General features: G+C 59.7%; 2 protein-coding genes across 2 annotated transcripts; both read right to left on the reverse strand.

Moving 5' to 3' along the window:
* Positions 1–271: 271 nt before the first annotated feature.
* RRAD (RRAD, Ras related glycolysis inhibitor and calcium channel regulator) lies at positions 272–3,041 on the reverse strand. The gene is made up of 4 exons (XM_037518097.1): positions 2,684–3,041; positions 2,099–2,172; positions 1,777–1,981; positions 272–902 (listed from the first exon to the last, which is right to left on the reverse strand). Exons 1-4 carry the CDS (start codon positions 3,039–3,041, stop codon positions 625–627), a joined length of 915 nt encoding a protein of 304 aa, XP_037373994.1. The 3' UTR covers positions 272–624.
* Positions 3,042–8,907: 5,866 nt separating this feature from the next.
* On the reverse strand, positions 8,908–10,862 carry CIAO2B (cytosolic iron-sulfur assembly component 2B). Its single transcript, XM_054696891.1, has 5 exons — positions 10,716–10,862; positions 10,492–10,569; positions 10,118–10,243; positions 9,635–9,680; positions 8,908–9,140 (listed from the first exon to the last, which is right to left on the reverse strand). Exons 1-5 carry the CDS (start codon positions 10,857–10,859, stop codon positions 9,043–9,045), a joined length of 492 nt encoding a protein of 163 aa, XP_054552866.1. The 5' UTR covers positions 10,860–10,862; the 3' UTR covers positions 8,908–9,042.
* Positions 10,863–11,451: the final 589 nt, after the last annotated feature.

An 11,451-nucleotide genomic window follows, 5' to 3' on the forward strand; every position in this document is an offset into this window, starting at 1 on the left:
ATTATACCAGGTCCCAGTGAGGAGAGGAATCTAGGTAACAGTGGGGGAGGGGGGCCGTCTTCTCTCTCTTACTTGGCCCAGCCCACACCTGCTCCCCCCACCCCAAGCTGGCTGCATCCAAAATCAAAGCCAACACTAAAACGGGGCAGTGAGTAGGATCCCTCAACTTTGGGAACTCTTCCTAGAACCCCTCCCAGCTCCCCCACCTGCCCCCCAACCCCCACACACACACCATGGGAGGAAACAGAGTCGGCAGCCCTGACCTATCAGGAAATAGTCTTTATTACAAAAATCTGCATGTAAACAAATAGCCGCAGCACTGAGCGGCCTCCCCGCGGGGCACGCACACCCACGTGTAAAGAGACCGAGCCCTCTCCCCACACGCAGGCCTCCCACTCGGGCTGGGATCGGGCTGTGGCTTGGGTCTCACGTGGGCCTGCACACGCATCTGTGGGCCCAGCCTCAGTGGCCACTGGCAGCCACCTCCCTGGGCAGCACTGCCCGTCTGCCCCGATGGAGTGGGGGACACCCAGAGTCTGAGGCAGCCCGAGGCGCCGGGGCGGTTGGCTGGGCCAGCCCACCAATCTGCCCATCTGTCTGTACAACAACGTATGTGCCGGGGCCCTAGAGCACCGACAGGTCGTGGCAGGACTTGGACTTGGCACGGAAAGCCATCTTGCGGCTGTTGCGCGCTACAATGCGGCCCAGGAAGCGCTTTGCCTTCTTGCCCAGGCTCTCCCTTCGCCGGGTACCCGCCTGTCTGCGTGCATTGGCTTCCTTGGTGTCCCTGCGCAGGCGTATCTGGCGCACGACACCCTCGAACAGCGCCTGGACGTTGTGGTGCAGAGCAGCCGAAGTCTCGATAAACTTGCAGTCAAAGACCACAGCGCAGGCCCGGCCCTCTGAAGTGGGTGGGGGACAGGCACAGGTCAGTACACAGCGGGTGGGCGGGTGGAGCCCGTGAAACCCCAGCCACCCCCTGGCACCTGCCACTTAGGCGTCTGTAGGGAAGCGAAGGGGCAGCCCAGGGTTCTCCCCAGAAAACACAGCCCAGAGGGTGCGAGGCATTGCTGGATGCCCCACGGTCAGTCTGCCTGCGTTGAAGGTGCTCACGAAGACCCAGAAGGGAAACACACTTGGAATAATCTGAAGTCTCGTCATTAAATGGAAAGGCCGCAGTGGTCAGCTCAGGGCGACGAGAACTTTGTGGACAACTTAGAATTTCACGGTTTACTGTTCGATCCTGATGAATGGCCCGGGGGACTGGGGTAGGGGGTGGCAGGGGTGGAGACTGACCAGGTCCTGCTAAGGTCCTTTGAGGGGGGACTTAGGTTTGGAGGCTCAGAGGAGGATGCTGAGCCCAAGGGTGGGGGCTACAGGGGAGGGCCCTCCCCCGGGGCAAGCCTGCGCTGAGACTAGCCTGGCCTTGGCCCCCAGGCGCTGACTGCCTGCCCTGCTTCCCTGCACGCTCCTCGCGCCTCTTCTGTCAGGCCAGGGCCAAAGGGGACGGGCCAGGCGAGCTCTGAGGAGTCCCTGGTCAGCGCCCCGTGGCTTCCATCTCCCCTAGTGCATTTGGTCCCCGCCCCATCTCGAGTCTTTCAGGCCGCTGGGTGTCCTGCGGGAGGGCAGCAGCTCTGTCCCTCACCCCCCACTCCACTTTTCTTCCTGGACATTTTAAGTCGCTGACGATCCCCAGGGACTTGAGCTCAGCCAGGCCTGAGTGAACCCTAGCCCGGCGAGGACCTCCCTCCCCTCTCTGCCCCGTTCCCTGCTCACCATCCACGGAGACCTCACGAGAGCGCACCAGGTCACTCTTGTTGCCCACCAGGATGATGGGCACGTCATCCATCTGCCTCGCCCGCCGCAACTGGATCCGAAGCTCTGAGGCCTTCTCGAAGCTGCCCTTGTCGGTCACTGAGTACACGATGACGTAGGCATCTCCCATGGCCATGCAGTGGCCGGGCAGCCAGTGGCCCCCGTCCTAGGGGACACAACAAACATACATCCACCCAGTTGTTCTCACACCCTGGCTATAAAGCAGACCCCCACCCCCGGCTCACCCCTCCCACACCCGCCCAGGGTCTCCGGGACATCCTACCTGCTCCCAAATGTCATAGACCATGAGCGAGGTCTCCTCTCCGTCCACCACGATGGAGCGATCGTACGTGTGCCCTGGGCAGGAGACCAGCAGCCAGGTTACCTCCTGGGCGCAGAAGGCCCTCCCTGACCAGTTGGTGGGCCACACCCACCAACTCCCCCCACCCCATCTTTCCGCCACTGAGGGCTGTGTGGCAACAGAAATGACAGGGGAAGTGGGGGACAGAGAGCATGGTGTGCCCCCACCTAAACACTCTTCCCAAGCTAGCAAGCACTACACTGGGTGGTCACACGGAAGGTCCCAACCGCCTGTTGCCTGCGCCCCAGGGTGGCTCTGATCACAGACCCCGGGGCACCTTTCCTAGAAACCCCCTGGGCTCTGTTCCCGCCCCCCTGTGCTGCAGAGCAATCCTATGCACCCCGCGAGGCCTGCTACTCCGGGCGTCCTCCATCAGAGGCGGGACTCTCCGCGGAGTGGGGAGCTGGCGTCTAACTCTGAAAGCGACTTCAGAATCTCGTGGCATTTGCCGCTTTGGATCCGAGCCCCCAGCCCTGGCGCCCCGGGTCCGCACCCGCAGCCCCTCACCTGCAGCCTCCGCCTCGGGCCCGTCCTCCACGCCGCCGAAGATGCGCGCCAGGGCGCTCTTGCCCACGCCGGGCGCCCCCAGCAGCAGCACCTTGAAAACGCTGTCGTCGGAGTCGCTGCCCCCGGAGCTGAGCGATTCCGAGGACCCCTCGGGCCAGTCCAGCCGGGGGCCCGCGGGCCGGTCCCCGGATCCCGCCACGGCCGGGGCGCCGGGCGCCAGCGCCGCCTGCAGGTCGCGCGCGTCCACGGGCATGCTGCGGCGGTGCAGCGCGGGCGCCGCGCCCCAGGGCGAGCTGCCCCGACGGCGCTCGCGCTCCCGGCCCGCGCCCGCCACGCCGCCGCCGCCGTCCAGGGTCATCGCGTCCACGCGGGCTGGGGGCTGCGGCGGGAGCGGGTCAGGCGCGGCGGGGACGCCCCGCACGCCGCCCGACGGGTGGGCCGGCCGCGGCGCCCCCGCCCCCCGCCCCGCGGGGCCCCGAGCCTGCGCGGACTCGGCCCTCCCCGCGGCCCGTCCGCCCGCACCCCAGAACGGGCTACAACCCCGCCCCCGCCCCGCTGGACGCTCACCCGCTCGCCCACCGACAGCGCCACAGCAGGTCGGGGCTCGCGCAAGCCGCTCGCGCACTCGGGCTCAGCCACGACGCCGCAGCCGCTGCCTCCCGGCCACGCCGGCCCGCGCCGGAGCCGCCTATTTAAGCCCCGGCCCGCCCCCGCCCCCCGCCCCCGCGCCCGCCCCCGCCCGCCGCTGGGGGGCTGACGTGTCCGTCTGCTCCCCCCACCCAGGGGAATCCCCCACCCTCCTCCGCGGGCCTCACACCACCCAGACCCGCCCCGCCCGCCAGGACACGTGTGCGTGCGTGTGTGTGTGTGTGTGTGTGTGTGCGCGTGTGTGTGTTCAGGGGAAGGGTTTGATGTGGGGGAGGGGGAGCAGGAGGTGGAGGGCGCCCCATGGGTGGGGGAAGCCAGAGGAGCCAAGGGCGCCAGAGTTAGACTCGGCCCTTTAACAGTGACGCTCCCTCCCCTCTCCCGGCGCCGGCTGCTGCCCCGAAGCTACAGGCTGCCAGACCTCACCCTTCTCTCCCACGACACCCACTGCCCACTGGCTCGCGTCTGAGCTAGAATTTAAGGGTCCGGAATCCCCACTTCTGACCGCAACACCAAGTCCTTTCTACTCCCCTCAACCTGCCCCAGGGAGGTGAAGATTCTCCCTGCCCTTCAGAAAGGCTAGTGTCGCCCCCACCCCTGGGCCTCACCCCTGGGCCCCACCCCTGGGCCCCAGGGGCCTTGCAGAGCCATTTGGAGGAGGGCGCAAGGAAAGGTTGCCCCTGGCAGTGGGTTGAAGGGCTTGATTCTGGGGGGAATAGAGGTCCAGAGAAGGGGAACGAGGCGCGCCGTCTCCACCTCACCCCTGCCCTCCCATCACCCTCCAGGCAGCTGCCAGCAGCTCTGCTAAAAATAGCTGGCCCTGGCCCTTCTGCTGCTGGTCACTCGGCTACCGGGCTGGAGGCTGCCCAGGCTTGGGGAAATCCAGGCAGACAGGTGTCAGAGGCCAACAGGAGCTGATAGGAAGGGGCTGGACCGGGATCAGCCTGGGTCCAGATGCTTTGAGTCTTCCGTGTCCGGACTGCCTGCGGCTCAGGGCCATCCAGAATTGAGCGGTTCAGTCTTCTACCAGGAGGGGTATAGTGGGTGTGGGTTCGTGTAGGGGGGTATTTTAGCCACCACTGCCCAGAGCTCACCGACCCCCAGGCCTAGGGTGGGTGTCTGGGCACACCAGGGAGGAGATGTAATGGGGGGGCTGCCCACAGGCTCATGGGTCTTGCCCCGTCCCAGCCTCAGGCTACCCAGCTGCAAACTTGGCATTATCTGTTGGCCTTGCTCTTGTCTGGGGTGTTGAGTATTGGGGGCAGGCAGCTGTGAGGTGCTTTGTGACAGCACCCTGCTGTCAGACTCTGACGTTTGATGACAAATGTGGCGGGGGTGGGGAGCAGGCATTCAGGGCTCGGGTGACATCATGGATGAGTGGATCTTGGTGGGCTGTTGTAGGTTGTCATGGAGACCTGGGTCGGGCTCTCTGGCTGCTGCATCAGTTTCCTTGGTAACATCCTAGAGGGCCCTGGAGTCAGGAGGGCCTGGTTAGGTAAATGTTAGGGGTCCCTAAAGTAGGTGAAGGCTGAAATGAGGGGTATCTTGTTCCTTCGTGCCCTTTCCTGGATGAGGTTCAGCGGGAAGAGGGAGGTGTGGGTCAAGCCAGAGGACACTAGTCTCAGTAGCCAGCAAACCACTTCCCGTCAGGAATCCTGGCTGGGCTGCTGATGGCCCCTCCTAGCCATCTCTCACGTGACCATGCCCTGCAGAGCCCATGGGTGTCCAGTGAGGGTAAGTGTGGGGGCTGCAGTGGTTCTTCCTAGCAGGGAGCCGTGTGATAGGAATTAGGGCTGGGTTTCCCCTCTGGTAATCTGAGCTCTTGACTTCGGCAGTGTTTCCTCATTGCCAAGGGAACTGCATCCACACTGGGCCACTCAGGCCCCAGACATTCCCCACCAGGTCAGAGCCACTTACCACACGTTTAGGTATGATCAGAGGCCATGGGGACCAAGAGTACATGACCTTGGGATGCCCCCTGCTCCCACCTCCTGGCCCTCCCAGCTGTCTGGGCTGAGCTTGACGGTGCAGGAGCAAACAGAGGCTGAAACACCCCGTGGCAGCCTAGCCTTCAGCTTCCAGGCCTGCTCCTTGCTCTCTCATCTCTGCCCATCAACTGGCTAAGGCTGCTTCCTCCTGGTTAGAACAGGAATAAAGTCTTCCTGGGGGTGTCATTAGAAAATATAAATAAAGGGCCTCCCTGGTGGCGCAGCGGTTGAGCGCTAGGTTGCGAAGCTGCCCGCAGCCTCTGCGGCGCCGGTTCGATCCCCGGCTGCTCCCCAGCCACCGGAGGAGGGTCCCACGTGGTGCGCAGACCTCTCCTGCCGCCCGCTGCTCCCCTCAGCAGTGTCCTTCGGTCCTTCTGCCTGCTCTGCTCCCCGCTCTGGCTCTGGTGAATTCTCTCACCCTCCCGCGCTTCTGACTGTACCCAGTGCATGTATAAATAAATAAATCTTTAAAAAAAAGAAAAATATAAATAAAAAACGTGAATCATACCAGTAACCCTGTTGACACACCTGTGCCCACAGTCATATCTCTGTAAGAATATTTTATTATCTTCCTTGGTTGGAGAGGACAGTGTGAGTCAATCAGTGGCCCTCTCTTGCTCCTGCTGTATTCTCTCAGGAGCAGTGGTCTGCCCAGAAGAGGGGCAGATGCAGATACCTGTCCCCCATATCTACCATCTCTGTGTGGGGCCCCCACATACTCTTCCTCCACTTAGCAAAATCTTACACAGGGAACCGGGCTAGGTGTCCCTGTTCTCAGCCCCTCACACAACAGCCCCATAACCCAGGGCCTCCGTTGTGTTCTAAGGTTCATCGTTCATTCATCTCACTGGGCTCTACTAAGTACCTGTGGACCAGGTGTCTGTGCCACGGGCATAATAGTGAGCAAAAATGACAGCTGGGTACATGCATGCATGTCATCTCAACCCTAGGTCAATTTCACTTGTGATTTATTGCTCCCGTTTTGGAGACATGCTGAGGCCTGAGAAATCATAGGCCTGAAACAGCAGAGCCAGACATAACCTCAGGGAGGGCTTCAAGTACCTAAACTTCACCACCTCTCTTTACTTCTGTGTCCTTAGACAGCAGCTGCTGGTCTAGAAAATTCCCGAAATTTCCCTCAGCACTAGCCCAGGATTCAGACAGTGTCCGTGCAGGCAGCCAGGAGCCAGGCATAGATGAGTCAAGCCTGACAAGGACCATCTGATATGCCAGCTGTGACATGAGCTTCATGTCCTTTGCCCACCGTGGCCCGGCTGCCAGGAGGGCCAGCTGAATGACTCAGTGACAGCTGTCTCCCCCATGACCCCCAACTCCCATTTGGACACAGACACCTTAGATAAACCAGGCTTTCAGTGAGGAGCTATACATGTGCTAAGTCCCCAGCTGGATGTAGTGGTTGGGAGGCTCCCTGGGGCTTACAGGGACCTGGCTCTTCAGCTTCTCTCTCTGGAGCACTCACCTTCATCTGTAGAAATGGGGAGCTGAGCGGGTGGAGGGGCTATGGTCACATTACCTAGGAGAATGTCTTAAATGAGCCTATTTTGTTGCTTTGTGTTTTTTGTTAATTTTTGGCCCAGATCCATTTTATTTGTTTTTTAGTTTTTGTTTATTTTTTTCTTCTAAGTCTTCATTTTTTACTTACCTTTCTGATTTTGTGCCTGTGCCTTCAACAATTTTTTGTTCCTTAAGAAGAACATTCCTGGGGCCTCCCTGGTGGCGCAGGGGTTAAAGACACAGCTCTATTAAGCTATAGCCAGCCACTGCAGCATGTATTTGATCCCCAGCCAGGGAGGTGACCCACATGGCACGGCAGACCTCTCGTGCCTCACCCGCAGCTCCCCTCAGTAGTGTGTTTCAGTCCATCTGCCTGTTCTGCTCCCCACTCTGTCCCTGGTGAATCCTCTCACCCCCCACACTCTGGCCTGTGCCCTAGTTCTTGTATGCATAAATAAATTAATTAAAAAAAAAAAAGAGCACGCTCGATCCTGGCAGACATATTGAGCACACCAGGAGCTAGCAGAGGCCTTGTAAATGTGTTTTCCTTTTAGATGTCTCATAAAAACTTTAGGCCTCACAGCATTAACTCCTCAAAGTCAGCCTGGGCACACGTCATGTAGGGGTTTTGGTGCTTTGAGTGTAAACGTTAGCAATCTATTAGGAGAGGTTCAGGACAGCCTGGTTCTGTTAGAGGCTGTGTTGTAGGATAGCCTGTGACAATATGTCAAACACAGGGCCATTTGGAGTGCCTCTGGACACTGTCCTCAAAAGAGCCCAGATTCATTTCCATCTCCGCGGAACAGTTGCCAAGTGACTGTCATTACTATCCTCACATGACACAAGGAGCAGAGACATGGGCTGAAACATCACCTCTGAGCTGGGGCAGTGGGACCTAGAATTCTGCTCTTGGTCTCTAGGTGGCAAAGCTACTCTCTTCAGGACTCGGGTTGGAGGTTGGAAGTAGGCCCTTCTAGGCAGGCAACAGCGCCCCCTGTCAGCTGAACAGTACCTGCCAAGCTGCTCAAGGTCCCCTTTAGTCCCTAGCTGAATGTCTTGGGGAGTATATTATTCTAGAAGTTCATTTCCTTACCTGCAAAATAGGAATAATAAAGAATAGCGATTACCACTGGATGGAGGATGAGCAATTAGGTAATATGTATATTGGCCCTTGGTCCAAGGCCCACTCTCAGGACAGGCTCAGTGTTGTCAACAGTGTTGTCAAGAATAGATGTGCTAAGTGCCCAGGCTCCCTGCTGACACCCCTGGCGTTCCCTGCACACCGTCGCATCTGAGCCTCAGCAGGGATGAAGTGGCAAGGCCAGGCTTTTTAATTATTCCATTTACCGCCTGTGACAGAAACGAGGCAGGGAAACCACAGCCATATACCCCACCCTCGCGGGAGGGTGAGGATTCACCAGAGACAGAACGGGGAACAGAACAGGCAGACTGACTGAAATACACTGCTGAGGGGGGGCAGCAGGCGAGACAGGAGAGGTCTGCTGCGCCATGAGGGACCCTCGCCGGCCAGCTGGGATCGAACCAGCACTGCAGAGGCTGGGGAAAGCTTCACAGCGCTGCGCTCAACCACCTGCGCCACCAGGGGAGGCCCTACTAGTGTATTTTTTTAAGGTTTTGGTATACTGCAACTTTTCAAAATCAGACTAACTGGAAAAAACTAAAAAAGTGAACTACACTCGGGCCTCCCCTGGTGGCGCAGTGGTTGAGCACTGGGCTGTGAAGCTGCCAGCAGCCTCTGCAGTGCCGGTTCTATCCCCGGCCACGGTTGAGGGTCCCACATGGCGCGACAGACCTCTCCTGCTGTGCCCACTGCTCCCCTCAGCAGTGTATGTCGTCGGTCTGCCTGTTCTGTTCCCCGCTCTGGCTCTGGTGAATTCTCTTACCCTCCCGCATTTCTGACTATAGCCAGTGCTTGTATAAATAAATAAATAAATCTTTAAAAAAAAAAAAAAAAGTGAACTACACTCATCAACCCAGCCTGTAGAGGTACTAACTGCCATCACTGCCCCCAAATTCCAAGTGACCCCGCCAAGAGGAAATACTCTTAGGAACACTAGGAAATTACATAAATTAAGGGTTTATTACAAAATGCAAAAATGTTAGTTTCTTATTGTCAGTGGTGCAAGAAAACAAGGCCCAGAGCCCTCTGCTCACTCCTCCCTGGGTGGGGCTGGGGGCTAACAGCCTCGCTCAGGAACGGGATGACAGGCACTGGTTCACCACCTCCAGCAGGTGGGTGTTCTCCAGGGCAGCAGCGACCCGCTCCTTATCCGCAAGCTGCTTGTTCACTGGTTGGGAAGGAAGGAAGGAATGGGGAAGGAGAATCAAAGCCAGGCTTCAGCCAATCTGCTGAGCCCCACCACTGAGCCTTTGCATATACACACCTGCGTACACACACACACACCCCTCCCTCCACCAATAAGGCCCTCTTGGCACCTCCTTCTCAAGCTTCAATCAGGCTACCCCAACCACCTGAGCCCACAACTATCCCACTTTCTTGGGTTCCCATTCCCTCCCCAACCCCCCCACCCCCACCCCCTGGCTGCTCATGTCTGCCTTCTGTACTATTGATACACCGGCAGACACACCCTGGTCTTGTGTATTTAGCAGAGGGAGAGAGCAGGAGTGGGGAACACAGTAAGCAAAGCAAACTTGAGTCAGGCCAAGGCTGTCACCTCAATGGGGAGTCGTCACCCACCCAGCACCTTCCACCTTGCCTTACTGACCACCATGCTGAGGGGGAAGCTCCAGGATCAATGCCTCAACACCAGCCCACGCTTACCTGCGTGTTCCGAAGCATGGGTCCCTGGCGTAATGTGAACATCCATCTGGGAGGGAGACAGGCGGGATCTGAGGACTCACCCAACTGTCTATCTCCTTTCTCCCCTCTCCCCTACCCACCACCTCCTTCTTCCTAATTATGCCTCTGGACTCTGGCCCTTCTGTGACACCTCAAACCCACCCGGAGGCAGTCAGTCTCTACCTAAAGGGGCCTATCTCTGCTCCCAACCCATCTACAGACCCTACATGCATCACACTCCTCATAACTTTTCTGCACTTTCCAACTCAGGTCTTTATTCTTGTTCTGTCCAGCTGGAAAGCTTCCTTCCAGATTCATCTCTGCTTGCTTGGATCCTTCCAGGCTCTAATTTCTGTGTTCATGCTCTCCATGTCCTCCTCGCCATGTTCCCACCTGCCCCACCCCTGGGGCTCAGTTCTAACTTATCCTGAAAAAACAGAAACAACAAATAAAAAACGAACGCACCTTGAACCGTTGGGGAAGGGATCGCAGAAGCTTCACTTTGATGGACAGGCCAATAAGGGTGGCCATGCTGCAGTGCGGGATGGTGGGTGTGAAGGCCACGGCCACCGTGCTCTCCGGGTCACTCACCTGATGGAGGGAGTGGGGGAGTCATGGCCTTTCCATCCCAGAGACTCTTTTCTTAGTTACTTCAGGCAAGTCATCTAACCCCTACACCCCTCCCTGTGCGCATCCATAAAAAGGGCACAATAATCCCCCCCTTTCAAAGACTCCCGAGGAGCTCACGAGCTGAGAGAACATCCGTCCCTAGGGGCACAGCTGGGCCTTCCTGACTCTTTCAACCAAGTCTCCCCTATCAGGTGCTGGGACCGACTCACCTGAACGCGGACTTGCTCGACGACGTTCAATTCTTCGAGTGTCAGCGGGTGCTCCGGGTCATTGATGGAGCGAATCAAATGTGGCAAGTGAAGGAACAGACTCTGCGCCTCAGCCCGCTCGGAACCCTGCGGCCGGGTCGCCCAGCCGCCCGCGGCTCCCCGCCGGCCGGCCCGCACCCCCTCCCAGCGGCCGCGCCCCCCGCCCGCGCCCGGCAGCGGCGGATATCGAAGATCTCGCGCGCGTCGATGCTGTCGGGGACCTGCTCGTCCTCCTCGCCCGCGGTCACCGGCCGCTCCCCAGAGCGCGCGTAGATGAGGGGGTTGGCGTTCTCCAAGGGGCCGCCCCCCACCCCGCCGCCGCCCACCATGGCGCAGCCCCGGCGCCCGCGGTCAGCGCGCACTTCCGCCCCCACCGGGCACTTCCGCGGGGGGCGGGGCGGGGCGACGGCGGCGCGCGAGGGACACGCCGCCTCGCTTCGCCGTCTTCCCGCGGGGCTGGGGCGCCGGGCGGGCTGCGCGTGTCGGCCCCGCGCCTGGGAAACGCCGGCCGCTGCCGCGAAGGCGCGACGGCGGATCCCGGCCGAGCTGGGTCGGGTGCAGGCGGCGGGGGCCAGCGATGAAGTGGCCTGAGGCCGAGCGGTCCGCGGCGTCTGGGGCTCCGGGACGCGCCCGCCTTCCCCTCCGCGCCCTGCCCGGCCCCAGCGCGCCGACGTGCGGGCTCTTTTTTTTTTTTTTTTAAGATTGATTGATTGATTGATTGATTGATTGATTTTACACTGAAATACACTGCTGAGGGGAGCAGTGGGCGGGAGAGACAGGAGAGGTCTGCCGCGCCATGTGGGACCCTCGCCGGCCGGGGGATCGAACCCGCGCTGCAGAGGCCGCGGACAGCTTCGCAGCGCGGCGCTCAACCGCTGCGCCCCCGGGGAGGCCCTGCAGGCTCTTTTTAAATGCCTGTCA

Source organism: Talpa occidentalis, unplaced genomic scaffold (genome assembly GCF_014898055.3).
Source record: "Talpa occidentalis isolate TD23 unplaced genomic scaffold, MPIMG_talOcc4v2.1 talOcc4.17, whole genome shotgun sequence".
NCBI lineage: Eukaryota > Metazoa > Chordata > Mammalia > Eulipotyphla > Talpidae > Talpa > Talpa occidentalis.